Below are 26,637 nucleotides of genomic sequence, written 5' to 3' on the forward strand. Positions count from 1 at the left end.
CCGCCGCGGGCAGCCAGGCCGCCGCGCTCGAGGGCCACCCGTACGGGCTGCCGCTGGCCAAGAGGGCGGCCGCGCTGGCCTTCTCGCCGCTCAGCCTCACCGCCTCCCCCGCCGCCTCGGGCCTCCTGGGTGAGAGCCCCAGCCTGCCGTCGCCGCCCAACCGGAGCTCGTCGTCGGGCGAGGGGACGTGCGCCGTGTGCGGAGACAACGCCGCCTGCCAGCACTACGGCGTGCGCACCTGCGAGGGCTGCAAGGGCTTCTTCAAGGTGAGCGCGCCTCCCCCTGGAGGCCCCTCTGCTGGCGCCCCAGCCGTCTCGGGCCTCGCCCGGAAATGAGCGGCTGGGGTGCGTGGAGGGGTGGTCTCCGCCCTTCCCGGCGGGAGAGGTCTAATTGTCTCCCTATGCGGTGCCAGTAGCCTTTCCTTGCACTTTCACGTCCATGTTCAAGTTCATATACAGGAGGCGCCATGGGTAGACCTGACGTAGAATGTGAGCAGTTTTTCTAGGGAGAGCTTTCAGCAGAGTCTCCAAAAAGTCTGTGACCTCACACCTACAGAGAGCTCACTGCTTTTCTTGTTTGTGCACCCAGGGTGACCTGTGGAGGGATGAGTTCTGTGTGCACAGTCAGATCTCATTTGATCCTCAGAGAGAGAGAGAGAGAGAGAGCCTTTGCTTTGGAATCAGTCGTGGGTTTGAGTTCTGGCCACTTACCGGCTATTTTTATTACCAGCGCCTTGAAAGTGCATTGTAATTACCTTTGTTTCAAAGATGAGGAATGGAGACTCTGAGAGGTAGGTAATCCAACTGGCCCAGGACACACTCCTGGGGAGTGAGGTGAAGGCAGGATGCCAACCTCCTGCAGCTCAACAGCTGCCGAATAGACAGGGCAATCGGCCAGATGCAGCGGATGACAGCTCGCTCTGCAGCAGGGAGAAGTTAGGGTCTCACCAACCTGCTCTTTCATCGTGGAGCCTTCCCTTGCTTCAGTGCCCCACACAGGAACAAGTGTGCACACCCTGACCTCCTTACAGAAGTGTACAAGGTCCAGGGCCTTCACTTTCACCCTTATCTCTTCAGTGAGTACACTGAAGCCCAGAGAGAGGGGACCCCTAGTGTAAACAGTGACTTCAGGTGCAGGTGAGGCAAGTCCAGCAGGTTTCACTTGGCACCTGGGCTTACTGCCCTTTCCATTGCTCAGGGGGAAGGCCCTTGTTTTCTTAGTGTCCAGCACTTTGGCCTTCAGACACTTGATTCCTCACCCTCTTCACACTCACAGGTATTCCCAAGCTGCCTGATGTTCCCCAAATAGCCACTCCCAGGTCCAGTGCAGGGTGTGGTGAAAGGGTGGGGAAGAGGGATGCTGATTGGAAAGCCCGTCAGACATACCCTGAATAGGAGGTGGCCAGAGACATGCTAGAATTAGAATCAAATCAGAGAGCTCACTCATCTGACTTACCAACTATCTGACTTTGGCAGTGGCACTTCTTTCTAGGCCTCACTTTTCTTATTAATGAATAAACCCTACCTCAGAGGAGTACCATATTGAGAGAACACATTACATGAAAGCTCTTTAGAATCTCTAAGGAGCCATACAAACAGTGCTTCATTGTTAAGTAGAAACCACAGAGTATTTGTAAAAATTCCAATGTCTGTTGGTGCATACACCAAAAGTGACAGGTTGGGTGGGGTTTTAATCTGAAAATAAGAACTTTGTGATCAATCGAATCCTTCAGATGACTGGGAAAGGCTTTGGACATTTGATAGGTGTTATACAGGCATGCAGGTTTAAATCTGGAACCCTCACTTTCACCTTTCCCCTCTCTATTCTGTCTTAACAGAACATTAACCAACATTTTTCCCTCGAGAGCTGCTTTTAAGTAACTGAGTCTCAGCAGATTTGAATTTCACACCGGTGGAAATGCTGAAAGGCAGTGTAATGGGCAGAAAGGGGAGGGATAGAAAACTAGTTAGAAGATGCATGCATAACCCACAAATGTAATTCCTCCCCCAAAAAACAATTGGATAATGGGAGTTGATGTGTTGGAATTAGTGAGACTGGCTCAGGACAGGGCAGGCATCAGAGTTGAGTTGCAGGCAACATGAAGGCACATAACAACAGTAAGCAATTGAGAGTTGACCAAAATACAGGTGTGCTAATGTATTCTGAGTCTAGAAAAGTCAATTAAGTGTTCTCCAACAGCTTCCCTGTTCTGAAGCAGTCCCTTGAAAACAAATCTATACTTGAAAGGGCGGGGGATGGGATAGGGAGAACCACCCCACAGATCTGTTAATTAAGGGAATAGGAGCAGGTTTTACCCAGTGGCTTTCTTGCCATTAAATTGAATTCTTTAAAAATGTGACATGAAGTGCAGTTAATGATGGGAATTCAGTGATTGAACCATAACGATTTTTCCCCTGTCCTTAAACTCTGCTGGCACACACAAGGGCAGGGAAGGTTTGGGGTTATTGGAGAAATGTATATACCTAGAGGAAAATGTCAGCAGCGTTCAGACTAGGAGATAGCCTTGAGGTGATGGCAAGAAAAAGAGTTTTCGAAATTACCTCGTGTTCTCTGAAAGACAGTTTTGTTCAGGAGACGCAGGTTTCTACCTTTACAGGCCATTGAGAATGTAAAGGCTACTGGAAACGCAGGAATCTCTGTTTTGTAATTCTGCATTTTAAACTATTTATCTGGGGCTTGAAATATATTGGCTTTGTGATATTTCTGTTGTTGTTTTACAAACCCAGAATAAAGCCCAAATTATCTGGATTTCTTGCTGCTTCTGCTTTTTATAAAATGTGCAGCCCAGGCTTGCCAAATAATTATCAACTTATAGTGTTGTTTAGGCCCAGGTATTATTTGAACAGTTTTACCCTAAGTGATAAATATACATTAATTTGCACATTTTTAATAAAGAAATTCAAATCATCTTTTCAAATTAGAGCATAAAATGCATTTTTTCCTCCATGTGTTATTTTGAAATACTATACAATTCAGAAATAAAAATGTTAACTTTTAGCTGAGTCTAAATTTATGATAGGTGTTTTTCAATATTCCCATTTTATGTCTATCAAAATGGCTATCCTAAAACAATAAAACACAAATCTGCCAAAAAAAAAATGGGTATCATTTCTTTTTCTTTTACATTGCTTTTTTTTCTTGTAGTGATGATGCGTTTTATATAAAATTTTAAGATTTTGCTTTTAAATTCAGAAATGACCCCCTTGAAAACAAACAAAACCACCACACTACACAGCTAGTTAATATTTTTTTCTTCTGTTAAAACTTATTTCTATGTGTTCTAGCTAGACAAGCCCTGATTTTCCTTTGTATCTTCTCATCTCTATTGGGTAACAAAGCCAGTTACTGTGCTATTTGACTTACGATAGTGATTGCAAACAAAGTATATCCCAGGTAATTTTTATTTTATTTTAATAAGGTCAGCAATAATCAGGGGAGTGGAACATGTAGGAAATTGTTCCCAAAGGGATATTAAAAGTGGGAATAATCTAATCCTCTAAGGTATGATACGTTGACCTGGTAATTGCAGATATGATTTTATCACTCAGAGTTGGGTGTCTCCTGAGACTTGCTTCAGAACAATTCAAGATGATTTTCATTGTCAGCAGCTAACACTAATAAAATTGTTTTTCCTGCAGGCTAGCGTGTTAGGAAATTAAATTTATTTAATTATACGAATTGCACTGTCGCTTTTCACATTGTAATTAAAATACATCTTGTCAGGTTCTACCTCTTTCCAGAAACTATTAGTTGACTATCTCGGTTTTGTATTTTCTCAGAGAACGGTGCAGAAAAATGCAAAATATGTTTGCCTGGCAAATAAAAACTGCCCAGTAGACAAGAGACGTCGAAACCGATGTCAGTACTGTCGATTCCAGAAGTGTCTCAGTGTCGGAATGGTTAAAGAAGGTAAGACTACATTGATATTTTATCTGGTCTGTTTATACATTGTCTCTCAAATCATGGAAAAATTTTAATTGATGTTGGAATATAATTCCCTAGTTCCTTTGTCCCTGCAACATTTTAATGTTACATATTTGCATTTTAAAGTAGCTGAGAACTACTGATTCTAAGTTTTCTAAATCAATAAAAAGCTTGTGTACATGCATATGTGTTCTACTTAAGAAATAGAATCATATGTGTTCTATTTAGGGCTAATTCATTGCCAAATGTGAGTAGGAGGTGGGGGTGGTGGGGGTGGGTTTTTTTAATGTGTGTGGCTGCTTATTTCAACTCCTATTAAATCATTGTGTGACTATTATTCAAAACTTACTGCCATGCTTGAACAGTTGGCCGGCCTCATTGGTGATTGTTCAACTGTAATGTGTTTGACTCTTTGTGATTGATGGCTATTCCTGGATATCTTTGAAGATTTCTTCCTTTCTTTCTCTCGGCATCAGTTGTCCGGACAGATAGTTTAAAAGGGAGGAGAGGTCGGCTGCCTTCCAAACCAAAGAGCCCGTTACAGCAGGAACCGTCTCAGCCCTCCCCACCTTCTCCTCCGATCTGTATGATGAATGCCCTTGTCCGAGCTTTAACAGACTCAACACCCAGAGATCTTGATTATTCCAGAGTAAGTTTTGTGATGTCCTGCTTTCAAATGATTAGGAGCTCTTACTGTTAATGATACTGATAATAATACCGTTGCTTCAATGACTTTGTGCCTGGCACTGTGCTAGACAGTTTTCATACCTTTTCTGTACTGTTTTCATTTAGAAATTCAGTATGTCATCTCACCAAGTACTTGTTGTCTTATTGGATCTCTAAATGCCTTAATAAGTCACTTTGACAGTGTTGCCCTATGTTACAGGATTCCTGGTAGTTGTGCCAGGGAAAATATGCACAGGTAAATTACAGTTTGTCAATTTCTTTTACAGTCTGGACAAAGTGACTTGCTGCTTGGTTTGTTGTTTTCATATTATGGTCAAAGCATTTGAATGAGCCTGGAGTTATCCTTAAACAGTTTGCCCAGTTGCATCAGAGTTTATTGATGTGTTTGTTGGGGAGGGACAAGCACTGGCCTTGGCATTGGAAGGGGCAAGAAGCCTGGGATGGTGTGCCTCCCCTACTACTTCCTGTGTCACCTGGCCTTGGCTTCCTCCTCCCTCCAGGGGAGCTGATTACAGCATTTACTCTCAGAGCTTGCATTGAGCATCAATCAATCACACAAAAATAATGACTGTGAAATGTTCTGAAAAACCACATAGGATTATCATTGTTGTTATTTAAGTCAACCAAGCATATAAGCATTTTATTTCTTGTGGGATAATTTTGAATCTCATCAGTTTGAACTCAGCAAATTCCCAAGAATTTGGATAACACGTGGAAAACTGAGGGCACAGATTTTCTGAACAAATCTATAAACGTTGTTGTGGGTTGGCATTGAGTTGACTGACTCATAGTGACACCATGTGGCAGATCTGACATGCCCCATAGGGTTTTCTTTATCTGTAATCTTTATGGAAACAGATTGCAAGTCTTTCTCTTGAGGAGCCACATGATGGGTTTGAACCACCAACCTTTCAGTTAGCAACTGAGTGCTTAACTATTGCACCACCAGAGTTATTTGTAGAATGTTATTGTAGGGTAATAGTTTGAAGGTCTTTGAAAAGCAAGCTTCTAATACAACAAGGTCTTGTTCAAAGAAAGCATGGATGAAAGAAGATCACAGTTCGTGAGCAAGATGCCTTTTTAACCACATAACTTGAAGAAAGAGTTCTCACTTCAAGACTAACACAATTTATTCCTTTAGAAATGAGAAAGATGCCCATCCAGGACTTAAAGTTGAATCATCTGGCAACTACTCTATCAAATCATTTGAATGAGCCTTGAGTTATCTTCAAGCAGTTTGCCCAGTTTGCATTGGCATTTATTGACCTATCGCTTCTTCAGAGAGGTTACATCATTGTAACCTGAAGTCTAAATGGCCTGGCCAAAAATGTCTTGGCTGAAAGTGTGGGTCTCTGTTATGTGCCCCACCCCCCTTTAGGTTACAGTATTGACAGAAATGAGTGACTGCTGAACCCCCCATGAGCCCCTTTACCTCACCCCACCTTCACTATATACAGGTTATGAGCCCTCCTTCCCCCACCTGCTCAAGAAGTACAGCGTGGCCTTAGCACCGGACGTGGAGGGCTCTTACTCTGATTGCAAGTACCCTCTCTAAGTCAAGTCTCAAGTAAGAGTTTCACAGAATAATACAGTGGTTAATGGCTTGGATTTGGGTGTCATGTAGATTAAAATAATCTCAACACTGTCATCCACTGAGTGACCTTGAGCAAAGGATTATAAAATTCTAATTTCCTCATCTCTGATTTGGGAACAATGGTAATAGATTAGCCTCCCTGAGTTTGTGAAGATGAAGTATGCTGCGTGTCAAAGCTGTAGCGCAGTCTCCTCCCTGTACTTGAACTCTTTGACCAAGTTCCTCTGCTGTTTGTTGAGTGTACTGAGTATGAGCACTTCACAGGTCAAGTGTTGTACAGCAGCACCTTTAAGGTAAGGATTATGAGGTCTGTTCCAAGGTGAAAACTGGGAAAGGTGAAGGGCTGACTCCCACTATCATACAGCTAATGTGCATCAGAGCTAAATTTAGAAGCCAACTGTACTGGACCCTGAACACAGTTTTGCTGCCTCTGTAGAGTCAGTGAGAGGGTGCTGGGGAACCCTCCAGGGAATAAGGACTTCTATTGCCTGAGGCACCCTGGCTTCGCTGGATGCAGTTCTCCTGAATTTATAGAACTTAGCAAAGCTTTCTAGGCCAAGGCTACAAGCACCGAACATGACCTTGTTCCAGAACACTTAAAGTTACTATTAATGGACAGTCCAGAGTATGTAGCTTTCCAAAGTGACATTTCTTTGGCCTTCAAATTATCCAGTTATTGGTCTGCATAGCTTAATTAGTCATTCCATGGCAAACCTCCCCCCAGCACTTTGAGTTGTCCCAGCTGGGAACTGTCTCTACAGTGAAAAATTGATCGAGTATGTTTGCTTACCTCTGCACCATTCAGTCCGTTAGACTCGAGCCATCATCCCCCTCACCAAACATTTATCCAATTTAATTGTTAGCTTTGTCCAAAGCAGCAGATTGATCATGCCAGAGTCTGGGTCATGCTGATACTACCTTTAGGCCCTGGCTCAGTTTTTCTAAGCAAACGTACTTAAGCTGCATTGTTCTGGAATCGGCTTGAACATCATCGCTTGGATTCTCCTCCTTCTAGATAGCTCTACAAAATTATCAAAAATTGGACCCAAATCAATTAAATTAGAAGACTTTTTGAAAAATACAGTGAGTTTTCATCACAAAACTTGGATGGAGCCAGAGAAGGCATGCTGATCACATTTGCAGATGACAGAAAGCTGGGAGGGATCGCTAATATGATGGATGTCAGTATCAACATTCAAAATGATTTCGACAGGTTGGAACAGGATGGGCTGAAACCATCACGATGAAAGTTAACAAGAATAAATGCGAAGCTCAACATTTAAAATTTGGGGGGGGGGCGAAATCAGAGAGCCTTGGCTTGTCAGCAGTGCTTGTTAAAAAGATCAAGGGAGTTTATTCCATATACACTTAATATGAACCAACGGAGTATCTGTCTAGTAGAAGGAAAGGGTGTTTAATAGCCTTAGGATTAAGTACAAAAGGATCAAGATGGGTTGGTGATGGATTCAAGAGGGATACTTATCTCCAGAAATTCATCAAAGATGATTAGAGGAGCTAACAGTGTACAGAGGCAGAGAGAAGACTAGGTTATTCTCGCAATTTCTGACCAGCTTCTTTGAGACAAAGAGGGCTGCTGCTCCTGAGGACAGAGCTGGATGAGACCAGGAAAGGCCCTTCTAGCTCACTCTCAGGATCTGTCTTGACCACAGCAGCGGCTGTGGGACCAGGAGTTCACGAATAATAGAAGTAATGAGGGAGAGAATGCATAACACAATTCTATTCAAGAAGAGGTATGTTTAAGACGATGTTAATTTCCTTCTAACTCTTAAGATTTTAGGATTCTAGGCTTCACCTGTTTGACCCTAAATATATTTGGAAGTGGGAGTGGCATCCACTTCCTAAATAGCATGTCTCTGGAAACTCTGTGAACCTGATAAATGGCGATGGTTGTGGGAGGACTTCAGGGCTTTTGTTCATGGGGTCACTATGAGTCATGCTCAACTCACGACAATCAACAACAACATATAAACATATAAAACTATGGGCTGTTAGGTAATTTGTCATTTAATAAGGTCAAAATTTTTTTCTCTCAAAATGTAAAAGCATGGATTTCTTGAATGCCTGCTATAAGCCAGGCACCATCACCTTTATGATTGATATTTCATTTAAGTCACACCTTTGTGTGGAATTGTTTGTTTTAGCTTTTTTTTTTAAGTATCATGCAGTAAAATCTAGTCTTCATAGTACCTTTCCTTCTAAAGACTTCCATTTAGACATTGACCTCTGGTGGTCTAGTGGATGAACTGCCAAAGCAAATGCTAGTGGTTCAAATCCACCAATTGCTCTGTGGGAGAAAGGTGAGCAGTTTCCCCCTCTGCAATTTTGTCTCTGAAAACCTACTGGAGAGTCAGCTGTGAGTCAGTTTGACTCAAGGGCACCTAACAACATTTAACATTCCTAAAACTAATCCAGACTTTATCTTTTCAGAGGAAGAAATTAAGATTTAAAAAGATTAAGTGGCTTGCCTAAGGTCAGTGGTAGACACGAATCTCCTAAGTCAAGGTCATATGCTTCTCCTTAACTGTACTGACACTTCTACTTGATAGCAGCTTAAATACACATTTCGAAATAAAAATTCTTCAATATTTTTTTGCTCCCAAAGTTCGTACACATGTGTTTCACACTAATCTTCATTCCTGTTGTGTTTCATACAGTCATTCCCATGCATTGTTTTTAAAATCAATCATCACTGGACTTTGCCCATCATTAACCAATCTTTTCAGGTGCCTACTGGGTCCTTCCCATTTCCTTCACCCCGTCCCTCCACCCACAATACTGTGAAACCTTGTGGTTTCTCCCCGACCCATCCTCACCCTACTGCTCCCACTCCTTCCCCTTTGGGTCCCCATATATGCTTTACTAGTTATCTGAAAACTCTTCAACTTTCTTTAATTGCAAGGATATGTACCAACTGATTTAAAAAAAAAACAACAAAACACACATCAAAACAGCACTTCAAACCACTTAGAAGTGACAAAGGAAAAAAAGAGAATGGCTTTTCTTCATTTACCAACAACCAGTTGTGATCACAGACTTTTCTACTCATGGCAACCACATGTGTATCAGAGTGCACCTGTTGTTTCTAGTGGCTGGGTTTGGGACACTAGGGGTTTGCCAGGCTTTTCTTCTGATGCACCTCTTGGTGGACTTGAGCCTCCAGATTTTTAGTCAGCAGCTGAGTACATGTTTGCATCACTAGGAGAATGGGTAATCTCCCCCCATGTCATTTACTGCCTTGGAAAATCTGCTAGCAGGTCAGCTATGAGTCGGTTCTGACCGGATGGCAACCAATAACAACAAAAACCTCACTCACTGGTAACATAGTCCCTAGGGGGCTGCTAGCCCAAAGGGTTCACATCTCTGGTGGCTCAAATCCATTGGCTCCATAAGCAAAAGATGGGAAATCTCTTCCTAAGCAATTTAAGAGCCTCCATAAGTCCACTGGAGGGCCATCGACGAATCAGTTTCTATTCAACACCATTAAAAAAAAAATAATTAAACCTCACTCTTTAGGATTTTGGCATATGCCCACCATTTATTTCATTTGAAATGGGTGTATGAGCCCGAGAATTCATTTCACCAATCCAGTTAGAGCAAAGGCTCACTCTCCCATGTGTATTAGGTAAAGGGAGGGAAGACTGTAATCATCATGCATCAGCCTTTGTGCCTTTAAAGGTGAGAGGTGAGTGGTTTCCTGCTTGTAGGAAAGGAGGGCACATTTTAATCCAACTTACAGAAAGACTCAATCTCTCAGGGACCAAAAACACCACTCCGGGGCTCTGTGAAGCATTCCTGGCTCCCAGGCCGTCACTGCTCCTTTGGGCCAAACTCTTCTCTTTCATAAGTGAGCTCAGATCGTTGTATATCACTGCAGTCAAAACATGTCATGTTGGATTTGTTTCTTCTTGAAATGTTGCTATTCTCTGTCCCACAGTTGCTTTTAATTTAGCAATCCAAGTATATATAGATACTAGCTTGGCTTCAGAGCCTGCCTAATTACTAGCGAGAAAATATACTTAGTGTCCTCATTACTTGGTCATTTCAAATATTCTTCTGCACACTAGGATGTTTTGCTGGTAATTGGTGCCACTTAGTGTAGTAACAGACTCCAAATACAAGAGAGATCCTCAGATAAAACCAGGCACCAACAAGTGGCATCCGAAAGCATTGTTAGTAAGATCGCCTGAGAAATGTGGGCAACACGGTAGGCCTACACAACACAGCGTGAAGACTCAGTAAACCAGAGTGGTCTCATCAGAAGACATGCATGTTATGAATTCTGTGGGTTTCAGGGTAGTCCCGGCCTCTTTGTGTGTCTCAACTTTCTCATCTGTGTGGTGAAGATCTATATTAGACTAAATAAATACGCTCGCATGAGGAAGTTCTCGTGGCATTGTCTGTAGGGAGTTGCACTGCTAACTCAAAGGCAGCTGGTTTGAATCCACCAGGGGCTCCTCAGAAGAAAGATGGGCAGTCTCTTCCTGTGTGATTTACAGTCTTAGAAATCTAAGGGAAGTCAGCTATGAATTGATTCTCGCGACAGCAACGGAATGACATGAGTGAGTGATGCTCCCAGGATTGCTTCCAGCTGTCTCATGGTCAGACTCTGTCCAGCTGTGCTTCTGCTGGCTGTGCAGGTCACCAGTTCCCACAATGTGGTCCCCAAACTGCCTGTGAGAAAGGGCCGGGTGTTTGTTTTAAAAATGCAGATTCCTTAGCTACGCTCAGATCTGCCCTATCAGAATTCACGGAATCAGCATGGCAGGAAGGAATCTGAATTTCAACAAATGCCTCAGATGATTGGGGGATAGGGCCAAACTCGGGTTTAATGAGAACAATTTCTCAGCTCCCCTGGTGATTGGCAAAGAACAAGCAACCAGCAGTATGTCTTTTCTAGAAAGACTGGAGGTAATGAGTGTTGTTTTAAGCAATGAAAAAATTTCCAGAAAGTAAGTTATGTAACCAAAAACTAAGTGACTGCTGGGTGTCAGGCTCTGTTCTACAGCTTCAGACACACGGTCAAACTAGATGGCAGTTGATGGTGGGGTTGATGTTCCAATGAGGAGGAATGAAAGTAAACAGCTGTGTAACTGCATGGATGCCACCGATGGGGAAAGAGAAAGGTCTTTATTTTAAGGGGAGACGGTTATAAAAAAGAAAAGAAAAAAAATATTTGAACGAGAATCTATCATTGCTAATTTTTAAGATGTCTTGGACGTATAAGAATCTAAGACGTATATATACATAATTTGGCTCATAGGTTTGTCACATCTGCCGTTGTTAAAGCCTATAAAGGCTCGAAGAAAAGTAACATTCTAAGAGGAGAAAAATATGTTCTTAGGGTATCTACGTATGTAGCCTGGACTGACAGTCAGATGAAGTAAATCTGAGAGCCCCCCTCTGCTATGAAAACATTGTTTTTAAGGGCTTATGCTTACTACTAAGTGAACTCACTTCATAAACCATTCTTTTAGACCCGAGTCTAACTGGTGTGTCTCCGTTATTGCTCTCTGAAAGCTACGGACTCGTTTTCTTTTGTATGATATCCATTGTTGTTTGCAGCTCTCGGTTTCATTGAAGGCACTTGGGAGAAATCTGCCTGTGACATTGGCTGTCAGTAAATGGAATGCTGTGTCTTTGACTAGTGTTAAAGCCAGATTTTTGATGACTCTGTTATCATGTAGGCTGGAAAAAAAAATAGCATAAACAGGAAAAATGTTCATTTCTGAAATAGTTTCTTATTTGGCTTATGTTCCCTTGAAATGGTCAATAAACAAATACTTTTACGTTTCCTTTGGGGAATGCCAAGCTTGCCGAAACCAGAGCAAGAATGAGCGAGGGTGGAGCTCAGGGGTACTGGTGATCCTCAGGGTTCAGTTTTATAAACTGCTAGACTAAGCAGAGAAAGAAAGAATCACAATTTTGGTTTTGTTTCTTCTGCCCCCTCTCATTACCTCCAAGTTACTGGTGACTTGGTCAGGGTCCAGTTTGGCTCCAGAATTCTGGGATGTGAACCAGATTCCCTGCAGGTGAAGCCCGGAGGGTCTGGCTGGAACCTGGTTCTCAAGCTGCTGGGTTTTCCCCTTGCTGGACTCCGTCAGGGAAGTGTGCCCAGGCGTATGCAGGGAGGGCACTTTCCTGGGTGCAGGAGGCATGAAATGTGAGCCCCAGGGATGGAAGCAGAGTAAAAGCATGAGCTCTGATGGATCTGAGCAAATATTGAAAGCAGAGAGATTGTTGACTTGCCAGCTCTGGTTGTTCCAGGAAGTCCAAGCAGGAAGGGTGCTTGTTATGTCCCAGCGCCAAGGCAAGGCTTGTATCCCTCCCGTGTCTTTCCCCTCCCTACTTAGTACACTGTTTAAATAACAATAATGTTGAATCAGTGTCAACTTCTGGGTGGTAATGTGCCATTTGGTGTGATTAACATCCGTTGGGATCAGTGAATGCAAAAGCTTAGAGAAATCTGGGGACTCACCTACTCTATTATTTTCCTATTTCTGAGGCAGAGATAGATCCAGAGAGGTAAAGTGGTTAAATGACTTGCCTAGGGCTGCACAGCAAGTCAGTGCAAGGACCCCCAGGCCCACCCTGTTGTTACTAGGTCATTTCAGGAATGGTGCTATTAACTTCCACAAAGCAGTTTTACCCAGATTCCCTTTTGCCCTCTGGCATGAGAGCCATAGAAGACGTGGTGGCTGTCAAATCACTTCTGACTTATTTCCACCCTGTAGAACAGAGGAGTATTGCTCCATAGGACTTCTTCACCTGTATCCATTGTAGTGGTGCTATATAAGTGAGAAAAAAGTAAAAAATTGTATTTATATTTATATATATACACACACACATATATATATGTATATACACACATATATATATGTATATACACACGTATATATATGTACACACACACACACACATATATGTATATACACTTTAGTTAATAGTGTGTGTGCTGAGAGGAAATGCTGGCAAGTATCTATGAACCTCCGGATCATGCCAGCCTCCTGCATGTTCTGAGGTGAATACATCTTGCTTCTCTCTGACTCTTCCATGGTTCATTATTTCACAGAAGAGCCACGCCTGTGTAGAATCTCCTAGCATTAAGGGAGATTTGAGAACAGAGGAGCCAAGGCTTTGAACTGGACCAGATGCTATAAGTTCCTAGAAATCCAGAGCTCAGAATTAGAAACCTCCCAGTTCATCTTCTCCCCCATGTTAGAAATATGGACGCTGAGCGATGCTGCTGCTGTTTCCAGCATCATCACCTCATCATGTCAGTACACTCTATGTGTTAGGCTCTTCACATGCGTCATCACATTTCATCATCACAATGAAACCTTGAGGAAAGTAGTATTACCCCATTTTTACAGAGGAGAAAACTGACGCTTAATGAAGTAACTTGCCCCATATAACTAAAGGAAGTGGCAGAACTACCTTTTATAGCAAATTAGGGGCTAGGGCAAAACTAGAATTAAAGTAGCGGAGTTCTGTTCCTAATTTTATGCCTTCTGGGGAAAACACAAAAAGAAAAACACCCGGTTAAGACAAACACCTCATTTTCTCACTCTTCAGTAACTCTACAGTAAGGACCTGGCTGTTAGCAAGTTCCTCCTCCAGGCAGGTCAGGGCATTGTGGCACATCCAGGTGCTCCCCTGACTATTCTTTCATTGAATAATATTTAACAACTGTTTATTGAAGGTCAATTATGTGCTAATCAGTATGGAGTTGGCAGAAACCTGGGACCAATGAGTTAGCAGTAGATCACCAATTAGAGTAAAGGAAAATGCTTCTTAAAGAGTTTGAAAACTGTCTCCTGGGAAAGCATTAGGAGCATCAGACATAGTAACAGCCAGGAGGTGTAGGGCTTGAAATCAGAGGCTTCATGAGTAAGTCTTAGCTCTATTATTGCTTTTGTAACTTGGGAACGTCTCTTAGCTTCTCTGAGCCTTAGTTTCCTTTTCTGCAAAATAAGGATTAAAATCCCTGCTCCTTGTAGATCTTCTGGAAGAAGGAGTGCACAAGTGCATGCAGATTTACATGAATGTTTATGCGTCTTTATGTCCCTGGGTTTTATCTTAGTTACAGACAGTGCCAGGTTACCACCATCAGGTTTACTAAAACCCATAGTTACAAGCCAACTCCTGTTAAGCTTATTTGTTAAAAATTCAAGGTACATAATAAAATGGTTAATAATAGTAAACTAGGGGTACGTTTCAGCAAAGAATCAAAACATTATTATTGCTATATTATTATGTCAAACATGTTTTACTGTTTGGAAGTATTCCTTTAATTCTTTTTATGCTTAGAAGTGTATGTTATATGCTATATACTCCAACAAACATTTGGCTAATACTAGATACAAATGCTACCTAATTGTTAAAACCTCTGTACAAGTTCGGTTTAGGAGTGGAACTCATTCATACTCCAGTGACTGCCTGTATTATTTTTCTATATTGATCATCCTGTTTGAAGGAAGAAATTTTTTCTTCTTCTAGTGATTCAGAGCAAAACTGAATATTACTAGAATATTCAGAAACTGAGCAGAGACTTTGTGCCTGTGTGTGCCTTCTTACCATTCCTTTAGATCAGTGCTGTCCCAGAGAGCCTTCTGCGGTAAAGTGTTCCGTACTTGTGTCATACAGTATAGTAGACATCAGGCACGTGTAAATGTTGGGCACTAGAAATAATGGCGAGTGTGACAGAGGAATGGAATTTATTACTGGGCCTTATTTCAGTTCATTTAAATAGTCCCAAATCCCAAGTCAGATGGCACACACATTCCTGAACTCTGCCAAGAACATCCTCCCCTCAGTTTGTTTTATCCATTCACAGCAAGCAAAACCAATTTCCTTCTGTTGATTAGTTAAGGAGCTCTGGTGGCCTAGTGGTCAGCAGTTTCACTGCCAGCCTAAGGCAAGCAGTTCGAATCTACCAGCTAATCCTTGGGAGAAAGAAAGATGGACAGTCTCCTTCCATGCAATTTACTACCTCTGAAAACCGGCAGGAGGGTCAGCTATGAATTGGTTCCTGCTCCATGGTATATAACACCACCACCGCCTCCTTGGTGAATAATGTGATTCTCAGACTTTAGGATGCATGAGATTCATCTGGCTGGCCTAATAAAACGATTTTTCCAAGCCAACTCAGAGTTTATAGAGTGGAGCCTGTTTTCATGTTTCTCAAGTTCCCAGGCATTGCTAATGCTCTTGGTCCAGGAACATGTTTTTCTAGAACCACTGGATTCATTTAGAACCCTTGGTGGAGGAATCAGTGCCATCTGTAGACCCTGGAGGCCTCCTAGACCACAAATTCCCGAGGCAGTGCTTCTCAACATTAGCTGCCCTTTGGAATCACATAAGGAGGTTTTTACAATTTCCAGTGCCCGGTGCGCTCACCCCACGTCAATCAAATTGGACTCTTTAGGGTAGAACACAAGCATTTTTAAAATTTCCCCAGATGATAACAGCATATCGTCAAGGTTGAAGAACCTTGTGCAGATGGGACTTAAGCAAATTTCTTTGCAAGTGGACACAATACAGTTCTGTGTGTCCCTGAAATCCTTTGTGACGCCAGTATTTCCTGGGAGCAGGGGTTGGTTTTGCAACATTGAATTTGCTGCATTTGTTTTGTTGATTAACCCAAAGCTGTTGTGAGATTGGCTAAGACAGCAGATGTGAAAAGGTTGGATAAACTGTGGGACCTGGAAGTAAGGGTGTGGACATTGACAGTCTTGGAAAGGCCAGTTTGCAAGGAATACTGTAATCTCCTGAGATGGTGCTAATACTGTTGCTTTCTGATGTTTGTATCCTAGTACTGTTCCACTGACCAGGCTGCCACAGGCACAGATGCTGAGCATGTACAACAATTCTACAACCTTCTGATAGCCTCCATTGACGTATCCAGAAGCTGGGCAGAAAAGATTCCAGGATTCACTGATCTCCCCAAAGAAGATCAGACGTTACTTATAGAATCAGCCTTTTTGGAGCTGTTTGTTCTTAGACTTTCCATCAGGTAATGACTGTTCTTTGTGTCTTCCTTCAGTCCACTGTGTGTTTGTGGGGAAGTTTGAAATCTGCTGTGTTTGTAAATGAGTCCTGGTCAGTGTGTTTAGGCATTGAAATACAGAGATAGGAAAAAGAGAAGAAAGCTGAGATTAAAATAAGGACCATATAGAATCTAACAAAGTTACACTTAACAAGTTCTATGAGAATTGGTTCCTCCTGTGTCCCAGGTACTGCGTGGAGATGGCCACATCTTTTATTTCATTTTTACAACAACCTTCTCGTTAGCTCCCATTCAGTCAATTCCTGCGTCATTGTGACTCCATGCACGATGAAAGAAAGCAGACATGTAATGCAGGCAGGCACTGACAGATCGAATAGTAATGGAAAAGGTGCTGAGCTAGTAGTCAGGACTCCTGGGTTTGGGTCCCACTTCTAATGAGACTTGCTGTATGAAGCTAAGCAAGCCACTCAACCTCACTTGAGAGACTCTTGCTCTCTTTGCAAGAAAATGAAGAGGTTGGACATGGTGATCTTGGAGGTCCCGTGCAGCTCCAGCATTTCCTGGTTCTAGGGAAATTCTCATGGTGCATAATGTTATTTCCTGGGACAGAGGTTTTGGTTTTGTTGGTTTGGGGTTTGTTTTTTTTTTGCTTTGAAAAAAAAAATTACCATTACCTCCAATAGCTTCCCAAACCCTGTGTTTACTTTGAGGGAATCGCTTCTTGGTCAGATCTAGTGCAGCTCAGTGAGACCAAAAGTGAAGAGGAAGTAAGTTCTCTAAGCTGAAACCTGGTATGTAAGATCCTGTCATAATTGCCACATCTCTGTTCTATCTTCTTTGCGTCCTTTCTTCTTTACCTAGGACCAGCATGTCACCAAAAAGTAGGAAGAAAAAATAATTCTTTCTCCCCTCATAATATATTCCCCTCCACACATGCTGTTTTCTCACTTTCTACCACTTCCTCCCTAATTTCATACTGCGTTTCCAGAAATAAGACATTTAAAATGTGCATCTCCCTTCTTCATCCCAGTTTCTTTAATTCCTACTCCTGAGATTCTGATGATGGTAGTCCGAAGTCTGTATTTTACAATCTGAGATAGAATCACTCTTCCATGGGTGTACTCTCTGTGAAGCAATTGGATCTATGGGAGAGAAAGGGGTGGGATTATAATCAGAGTGCCAGAAATTAACATCATTCACAGCAAAGCTAGTGTACACCTCAGCTTAGTCTGAAGTGTGATTATCAGCCATAAAGGAGAGGTCAAGTAGATTATAAACTTCATGCAGGCAGATACCTCCTGCATCTGGCTCTTGGAATGGAACGTACTTGGTACTCAGTCAACATGTACTGAATGATGGAGCAGAGCTATTCATTTTGGAAGCGTAGTTCTCAAGAGATACTCATATGCACATGCAATAGGATAAGATTGATAAAGATATGAAAATGAAAGGAAAGCCAAGATTAACATAGGGATCGTGTAGAATTTAGCAATAGTTGTAGTTAAGTGCCATTGAGTCAACTGCAAATCAAAGGGCCCCTGTGAACAGCATTTGAGACCTTGCCCAATCCTGTGCCTCCTCACCGTCCACACAGTACTCAAGCCCATTGTTGCAGTAACTGTAATTCCATCTGGTTGAGGGTCTTCCTTTCTTCTCGTGATCCTCGGCTTTCCAGCAACGTGTTTATCTAAGGACTGGTGCCTCCTGACATGTGAGAGAAAGTTTCATCATCCTTGCTTGTAGGGAGCACCCTGGTTACACCTCACCAATTCTTTTTATTTTGAAGGTAAATGTTGAGGGTAATGATAGATTTATTAGAAAGTTACATCCCCAAAGAGAGAGACGTTCTCCTTAAAAAGAGAAAAGACCTCTCTAACTAATTCTTGTAGGTGTTGAGTTCCTCATGTGTACAAGGCACATCCTTTATTGTATTTCATTTCACAAGAATGTTGCTATTAACTGCCATTCAGTCAGTCTCTGGTTTATGGTAAGCCCATGCACAGTTAAATAGAATGCCTTCCAGTCCTGCACCATCCCTGTGATCAATTGCAAATCAGACTGTTGGGATCCAAAGGGTTTTTACTGGCAGATTTTCAGCAGTAGAGTGCCAGGTCTTTATTCCTAGTTCATCTTTGTCTAAAAGCTCTGCTTACATTTATCTCTTCAGCATCATAGCAGTGTCAAGCCTCCCCCGATAGGCAGACAGATGCTGACTGTGCATCAGGTACTTTGACTTGGAATTGAACCCAAGTCTCCTCCATGAGGGTCAAGAATTCTACCACTGAACTACAATCTGAGACAGTGGCAGTTACAATTCCTGTCTTAGAGCTAAAGGAAAGGAAGCTCAGAGACATTGAAGGAGTACCCAGAGTCACACAGCTAACAGGTGATATCCACCTGGAATTGAGAACTATTAGGAAGGACATATTATGATGATAAAACCTTTTGACTTGACATCCAGGGTACCTTTCATGAGAAATGGTAATTGGATGATTGTAAGTATAATATCAATTCTCAGGAAATATCTAGAAAAGAGTCCTCCACAAGCCTCACTGTTAAAAGTAGAAATGATAATAAAAATCAAGATTATTGTTCACTTGAGGCCATTTCCTAGTTTATGATTGTATTCTTACATTTCCTGAGACTTGGTAGGTTTTGAATTTGCTCAATGATATTGTAACGTTGAACCTCAGGCCTGATCAGTTTCAGACATTTAAGGGGATGAGGGGAATGTCCTGGTGAAGGAACACAGATGGGAGTGATTTCATGTGCGTTGCAAGAGAAATGGTGCATTGGGCCATAATCCCGAGTGCTCTCTCCTCCAGCTTTGTTCCAGGCAAGTCAGGGAGCAGGCCTCACACCTCCAGCTTCCCCTCAGAAAGTTAGCACATTTTGATGGTAGTGATGCTTATCTCCAGGATCATAGTCTTGTCCTTTGCTGGTGTGCGGACACGTTTCCCAGCTCTACACTGGGTCCCCTGTTCAATCTTGCAGCTGTTTCTCTTCCTGTGCTTTATAATGTTGTCATGTTGGATAGATTTGTCTTAGGTGCCTTTAACCTTCACCCATGGCTTTCTCTTACAGGTCGAACACTGCTGAAGATAAGTTCGTGTTCTGCAATGGACTTGTCCTGCATCGACTTCAGTGCCTTCGTGGATTTGGGGAGTGGCTCGACTCCATTAAAGACTTTTCCTTACATTTGCAGAGCCTGAACCTTGACATCCAAGCCTTAGCATGCCTGTCAGCACTGAGCATGATCACAGGTAAGCACCGCCCTACGGTCACCCTGAGCAGCGAAGCCACCAGGCCCTCTTTCTCTCCTTTCTATATTAAATTAGATTGGCCTTGGCCATCACACATACGAGGGAACTGGGGAAATGACTGCCTCTTTTCTGTTTTTAAGTTTAACCTAGACAAAGGAAACACACGTGCAAGTGGTTGTCTTGAAATTGTCAGAAAGAGAACGCCTTCTCCATTGAGTTCTCATTATGAGCAAAGGCAGTATCTGAAAATCACAGTTTTCACAGGAGCAATGTTCAAGGTTAATCTGTCTGCATCATGGGTTCTTTTTACAGAGGGGTTCAAAGGAAGATTTTCCTAAGCAACCTGCTCCTTTGATGCAGAGTGGAGGGGACCCCCTCACCCCTCCACCATCCTTGCCTAGTGACCCAAAGAAAAGTCAAAGAACCACACACATTGAAAATACTACCTATTCTAATAAGCTTGATTAACTGAAAATGGAGGGAAATCGGCTATACCTGTAAAAACGTTCAGCTCAACAAGATTTAAAAGAGCCAAGAGTTTTTCTTTTTAAACAGTGAATGAATGGGCTCTCTCTTCTTAGATGTTCTCCCTTCCCAATTTTTGGAATAGGGAAGATCCCAAGTCTGAAGTGGGAGGAGTTTGGGGGAGAGGGAAGGAAGCATTGGAGAGAATAGAGGGAATACTTTCTGCCACAGGAAACCCTGGTGGCATAGTCCTTAGAGAGCTACTCTGCCTCACCGAAGACTAAGTCTCTCCGGTGGTTCAAATCCACCAACGGTACCTTGGGAGAAAGATGGACAACCTCATCCTGTGAGACAAACAGCCCCAGAAACTCAATGGAGTTGGTTCCAGCTTCATGGCCATTGATAGAGCTGATGGCTGTCATCAGAGGCCTAGCAAGGCAGTAATTTTGATACTGGGCTGCTAAGTCCAGGTTCAGCAGTTCAGATCCCCCAGTCATTCTGCAGGAGAGAGATGAAGCCTTTCTGTGTCCTTAGGGCTTTATACGGTTGGGAACCAGCATTCTGCTCCGTCCTGCAGGGTTGTTTTGAATCCGAATCAGCTTGATGGCAGTGGTTTGGGTATTTTGTTTTGGTTGTGGCTGTCATAGAGTCCCTGCGTGATACAAATTGTTAACATGCCCAGCTGCTAAGAATGCTTGCGTGTTCAGGTTCACCCAAAGGTACCTCAGAAGAAAGGTTTAGAAAGCTACTGGAAAAATCAGCCACTGAAAACCCTACAGCGCTCCGCTCTCTGAAGCACGTGGGATCAGAGTCGACTGCACAACAGTTACTTTTAAGACCCCAGATCCCTCTGCCCCTTCACCCCTTCAGAATCTCCTGGGGAGACCCACATTTTAAAGTCTGATTGGTCTCTAACCAAGAAATGATGGGCCAGAGGCCCAGAGGCAACCAGCCAGACCTGGGGTTCAGCCACATCCTTTCCATCAGACCTACACTCAGGTTAGACTATTGAACCAAGAATAAGGTTCAGATTTGATATACCCTTGTTTGTAGAAAACATATTTTTCTGGCAGATGGTGAATTTCACAAAGAACCAGCTGCATCCTATAAATACAGACATGTCCTTTCTGATGTGTAAAACTGTGCATTGATTTACCCAAGTATTGTTTACACACACCTTCTTTAGACATGTCCTGTTATTCAGGAAATAATGGGCCTAAATGCCTTAAGAGCTAGGCTGGTTCATGATGTGATGGTTTACATGGAACCAAAGGAAAGAAAAGTGGTTTGTGCTGTGGTTAAGAATCAGTACTAGCCTGTTTTCAGTGTTCCAAGTAGAAGCTGACTTCCTCCTGGAATTTGGTCCTCTGTGAGGAACTCTTCTTTTGACTGAAGCTGCCAGAGACTTGAAGGCCATTCTTCCTAGAACACTTTAATACTCAACTAGATTGTATAAAGTCTGATTAATTAAAAAAAAAATAAAGTAGAACCTGCTTTAGCTTTCTGCAAATAAAATCAGTACATTGCCACGTCTCTATGGAAGTGGGTGTTGAGTCCAGTCAGTCAAAAGATGTTTCTATTCTAGACACTGTGCTCCTTCCAACTGGGGTTTCAGAGATGATCCTCTGAGGAGACGGAGAACATGCAAACTAACACATAATAAAAGGCGTTGGGTGCAGTGGTGGAGCTGTGGGAGTGAGTGTGTGCAAAACGCTTGAGAGAACGCGGTAGGGGGTGGTCTTCTCAGAGAGATAATATATAGAATGTCACCCACTGAAATGGAAGGGGTGAGAATTCCAGGCATAAATAACAATTTGATAAACTGTTGAAAGTATGACAGTCTGTTATGAGTGGCAGGAAAGAAATGGCTAGAAAATAGAATGATGGGAGAAAATGGTGGTTTAGTCACCCAGAGAGTGATGGGGTCCACAGAAGATTCTGAGCAGGGGGGTGTCAAGGCCAGGCTTGTCTTTTAGAAGGGGTAACTGATAGATGATTTCAAGCATAATCTGGAACAGGAAGGAGACCAGTACAGGTACGAGAGCTGTGGCTTAAGAGAAAAGCCCAGAGGCTTGCATCTTTCTCTGTTACTCGTTACGTGGAAATTAATAGACACGTAGGAGACCAGGATATGTAAGGGCCTGGGAGTCCCATCCTGAAGAGATCAGGCCGTTAAATGCAGGAAATAGTGTGGAAATTAGGAGGAAAGCGAGTTCCTGGTCTAGTTTTCTCTGTGTCCTTCAGTAACTCCATACCCATACTTGGGCCTCTGTGTCCTCATCTGAGCATTTCTCTGGGAGAGAAAGGAGTTTGGCATGGCAGACATGGACTTTGTTTAATAATTAAGCCATTTATTCCAATTCTTGAAATCTCCATTTTCCCATCTATAACATAAGCATGTTGTGTACCATCGAGTCAGAACTGACCCAAAATTGACGCTCCAGTGGGTTTTCAGAGGCATTAACTTGCACTGGAGGAGATTGCCCATCTTTCTCCCACTGAACAGCTAGCTAGTGGATTTGAACTGTATGCCCCTTTGGATTGACAATGTAACTCCTTACCATAAACCACCAGAGTGAAGTGGGCATCATAGCACCTAATCCATGAACTGGCAGGAAGTATTACAGTAAGTCAGGTTTGGGAAGTGGCCAAAGTGGATTCAGAGTAGGCATTGACTTGGAAAGGATTTGTTGGATTATGTACATGCCTGCTCCTTCCCCCCAGAGAGCCTGGACCCGGAATCAGAGACTGGAGGAAAAAGGTTTAGAAGGTGGTGGTAGTTGTTTACCATCCAAGTAGGAACCAACGAGGAGTTGACCCTTCAGTGGACTTTCAGAGGCAGTAAATCACACAGGAGGAGATTGCCCATTTGGTAACTATCTCCTTGGCTAGAGCACAGTGATAAATAGTTAAGCTGCCACTTTCCAAGTGCTTGTAAAATACTCTGCCCGGCCTCACTGCGGCCAGCTGGGTGCTGTGGTTTCAGCCAAGGACCCTTCTCTCACTCTGGACTTCGCCGCACTCTCTTTGTGATTTGCTGGTAGGGAGGGGCCTTGCCATGTGTGAAAGATCAGGGAATGCAGAAAAGGTGATGCCTAGGAAACCGGAGGGTGTGCATTGTTACAGATATTCCTTCCTATTTTAATATGGGCTCTCATGAAATCTAGATTCCTGAATACAGTCCTGAAGTGTTATTATGGCCTATCAGCTGGGCCTTTGGCATCAGAAAACCCATCCCCACATTGTCTACCTTCCACCAGGGACAGCCTGTGAAACAGAAACAGTCTTCGAGGTTTAACTAGGAAAATTATTAAGAATCTCGACAGAACCGGATGGTTTATCCTCACTTGGCTATTTTTCTTATTCTTTTTCCTCCTCCTTCTTCCTCTCTCTGTGCTCTCATGAGAAACTAGGTGGTGGGGTGAGGCAGGAAATGGTTTCTTTCAGATCACTCTCCTTTCCTATGGTGACTAGGGGATTCCCCACAGCTGGGGGGGGGTGTTTATTTGTTTTGTTTTTCAAACGTTTTTAGGTCCCAGTTCATCTACTCTAACCATGTTATTTGCCAGAAAGCATGGGAGCCCTGACGTGGGAGTCATAGAAATGCTTTTCTTCTGATAGGTGCCAATAAGGTGTTATCTTGTTGCTGTTAATTAGGTTTAATTCTTATAAGTATCCATGCCTTCAGGGCCTAATATGTATCAAAGAGAGCTCTGGTGGTGGAGTCTGTAGGAAATTGCATTGCCAGCCCAAAAGCTGAGTTTGGCAGTAGGAATCCACCACTCATGGTTCCAGTGGGGAAAAAGGCTGGCAGTCTCCTCCCATGTGGTTTATAGCCTTGGAAACCCAATCAGTGGAGGGTCAGCTATGAGTCAGTTACAGCTTGATGAGAGTGGAAGAGGTCGTGTACCAGCCACTGTATTAGTATCTGAGAATACAAAAAGTGGCAAAGCATGAAATTCTGCTACCAGGAAGTATTTAGTCTACTAAAAATAACACATAAATGACTGACGTAGCAGGTCTAGTGTACGCCGTACAGTGGTTAGTTAGTGCTCAGGTCCTTAAATGGGCCGAGTTCTCTGAAGGAGAAATGCACGCTGATGCCAGGTTTGGGGAGTTAACCATGGAGATAGTATTAGTCATAAATGACTTCCCAAGAAGGTGGCGTCTAGATACGGGCAGACAGAAAAGGAAGATATTCTGCATCCAGAAATAGCATCACAAGTAGATGGCAGTGGGAAACAATATCATTTAGGGCGCTTTGGAAAAAAGCAAGTACAATGGAGTACATTATATTTGCATTAAATCATATCTCTGATCTTAGCAGAGAGAGAAAAATGGAAAGGGTACGGTTTATTTCTTCACCGTTGCACTCAATGACTGTATGTCCTTGTGTGAGCATGAGAGCTAACTCTTGAGTCTGAATGGATCATAGTCTATCTGCCTCACCTGTTGAGATCAGAGAACATGTCTTGGATTTTGGGACAATTGAAAGGATTTTTCAGGAGAAAAAATGAACTATATGAGATCTTTTCTTTTGGACTGGATCTTACAGTCTTACCTTAGACTTACACATTTCCTATAGTAGTGGAGCAGATAAGGGGCTCTGCTGGGACAGTGGGTTACCAACTGAGCTGCAAACTGAGAAGTCAGTAGCCTGGCAGCCACTCTATGGGATATAGATGGATACTTTTCTTTCTTCTGAGCTTTATAGCCTCAATATCTCTCTGGACGGTTGCTATAAACCTAGATCAGCTCAGCAGCAATGAGTTTGTTTGTTTGTTTGTTTGTTGCTGGAGGTTTTTTTAATGGAGGAGTTAGCTTTGGAAAGGTAGTTAGGGACAAATGGTTGGTGTACTCTGGAGAGCCCAAATGCCACTTTTGCACATCCCTGTAATAGAAGTTAAGAACTTTGGCGGCACAATGTTTAAGTGCTTGGTTGCTAACCAAAAGATCAGTGGTTCAAATCCATCTACTGTCCGGTGAGAGGAAGACATGGCAGGCTGTGTCTGTAAAGATTAGCATCTGGTCACAACCATCTGAGTTAGAATCAACTCAACAGAGGCAGGTTTGTTTGGGTTTGGGCACAAGAAGAATGTCCTCCATGGCATTCGTTACCCTACTTGGATTTTTTTATTAGATGAGAAAACGGCCCTTTCTCTTTTGCTGAGACTGTGTTCATAGACTTCTTGAGACATGAGCTCTAAGACTGAGGAAGCAGAGGGAGATCGGGGTCAGGGTAGAAAGCTGTGCACTTGTGTAGCAGTGACATGTAGAATCTGGGGAGACAACTTATCCTGCTGTGCTTTCCACTCTGTCTTTCTGGAGTCTTCCGGTTGACTCTAATGGCTGCCTGGTGATCCTTCTTTTCTAGCAATTATAGCTATCAACTACACCACATGAGAAACGAAGCCCAAGACTTGACAGGGCAACGTAGTATAAAAACAACTCAAGTTAGAGAATTTAGAATTTCCTCCCCCTGCCACTTCCTATCTGTTTAACCTTGGGCAAGTTCTTTACCCTCTTTGAATATCAATTTTCTTACTTCTCACGAGGATAATGATACCTATTTGCAGGTTCATTGTGAAAATTGAATGAGTTAAGTTAAATTGTATTTTGTAGAGAATAAAATGTCAGATAAACATTAATTCTTATGATCCTTAAATGTTTGTCTTACACACTTCCAGGAAGAGTCAGCTATTCTAAGAACCCCTAACAATTTTTACACACCCGTACTGTTGCATGTGCACATCGTATTAAGTCATTTCTTTGTGTCTTTCGTTTCCAGCTAGACTGGAGGTTTCTTTGGGGCAGTAGGAATTTTATTCATCTTTATAATTACTTTAGCATGTAATAGTGTCTGGCACATGGCAAATACAGATTGAATGAATGAATTAATTGTGAATATCAGAAAGTCTCCCAAATTAGGAAAATCTGAATTAATTATTTTTAAACTACCACGTTGTTATTAGAAAACAGTCTGAATTCCTGAGAACTGCCTCATTTAAATTCAGATTAATTCAGTAAATATTTATTGAGCATCTGCTATGTGCCAGGCACATAATCCTTTACCCTCAGGGAGTTTGTGGCCTCATTGAAAGGAAAGACAGACGCATATTCTAATAAATCACTCAAGACAGGCAGATCGGACTGCACTATTACAGCTTCGACACAGGCTGTCGACTGACTGACTTGTGGTTTCCTGACCAGCTTGGCCTCTGAGTCTCCACAACTGTCCATCAGGAAAAGCTATCTGACACATAGGAGCGGATGACTTCCTAGAGCAGGAAGTGGAGCTCAGATAAGGTTCTGCTGGCTTTAAGTGATACATGCATTTCTGTCCAGGAATTCTCTTTTCTCTCTAGTAAGAAATGAATTCTTGGCCCTGAGTGAGTCTATGCCCTAAAACCTGCTCAGGAAGAAGAAAATTGCTTTTCTTTCTTTTTTAAACTTTTAATTGTGACCTGAGTGTAAATTACACAGAGCAGAGGGCTTTTCCTTCAACAAATACTTGTTTTGTTGTGTGACATTGATTACAGTTACCACAGCATAACCCTACTCTTTGCACCTCCTTCATATTCACCATTTTTTAAAATTTTTTTAATTAATTTCAAAGAACATCTACAGAGATTTTGGACTTCATTTATTCATTGTTG

General features: G+C 42.6%; 1 protein-coding gene across 1 annotated transcript in view; it reads left to right on the forward strand.

Annotated features, from left to right (window-relative positions):
- NR4A3 (nuclear receptor subfamily 4, group A, member 3) overlaps positions 1–26,637 on the forward strand; it is a 39,958-nt gene that overhangs the window by 3,005 nt on the left and 10,316 nt on the right. Inside the window, exons 3-7 of the mRNA XM_006886971.1 lie at positions 1–266; positions 3,801–3,930; positions 4,422–4,594; positions 16,060–16,259; positions 19,338–19,516. Coding sequence (XP_006887033.1) covers positions 1–266; positions 3,801–3,930; positions 4,422–4,594; positions 16,060–16,259; positions 19,338–19,516 — 948 coding nt within the window. The remainder of the gene's footprint in view (positions 267–3,800; positions 3,931–4,421; positions 4,595–16,059; positions 16,260–19,337; positions 19,517–26,637) is intronic.

This window comes from Elephantulus edwardii, unplaced genomic scaffold (assembly GCF_000299155.1).
Source record: "Elephantulus edwardii isolate Elephantulus edwardi_28Jun2011 unplaced genomic scaffold, EleEdw1.0 scaffold00052, whole genome shotgun sequence".
NCBI classification, from domain to species: Eukaryota; Metazoa; Chordata; class Mammalia; order Macroscelidea; family Macroscelididae; genus Elephantulus; species Elephantulus edwardii.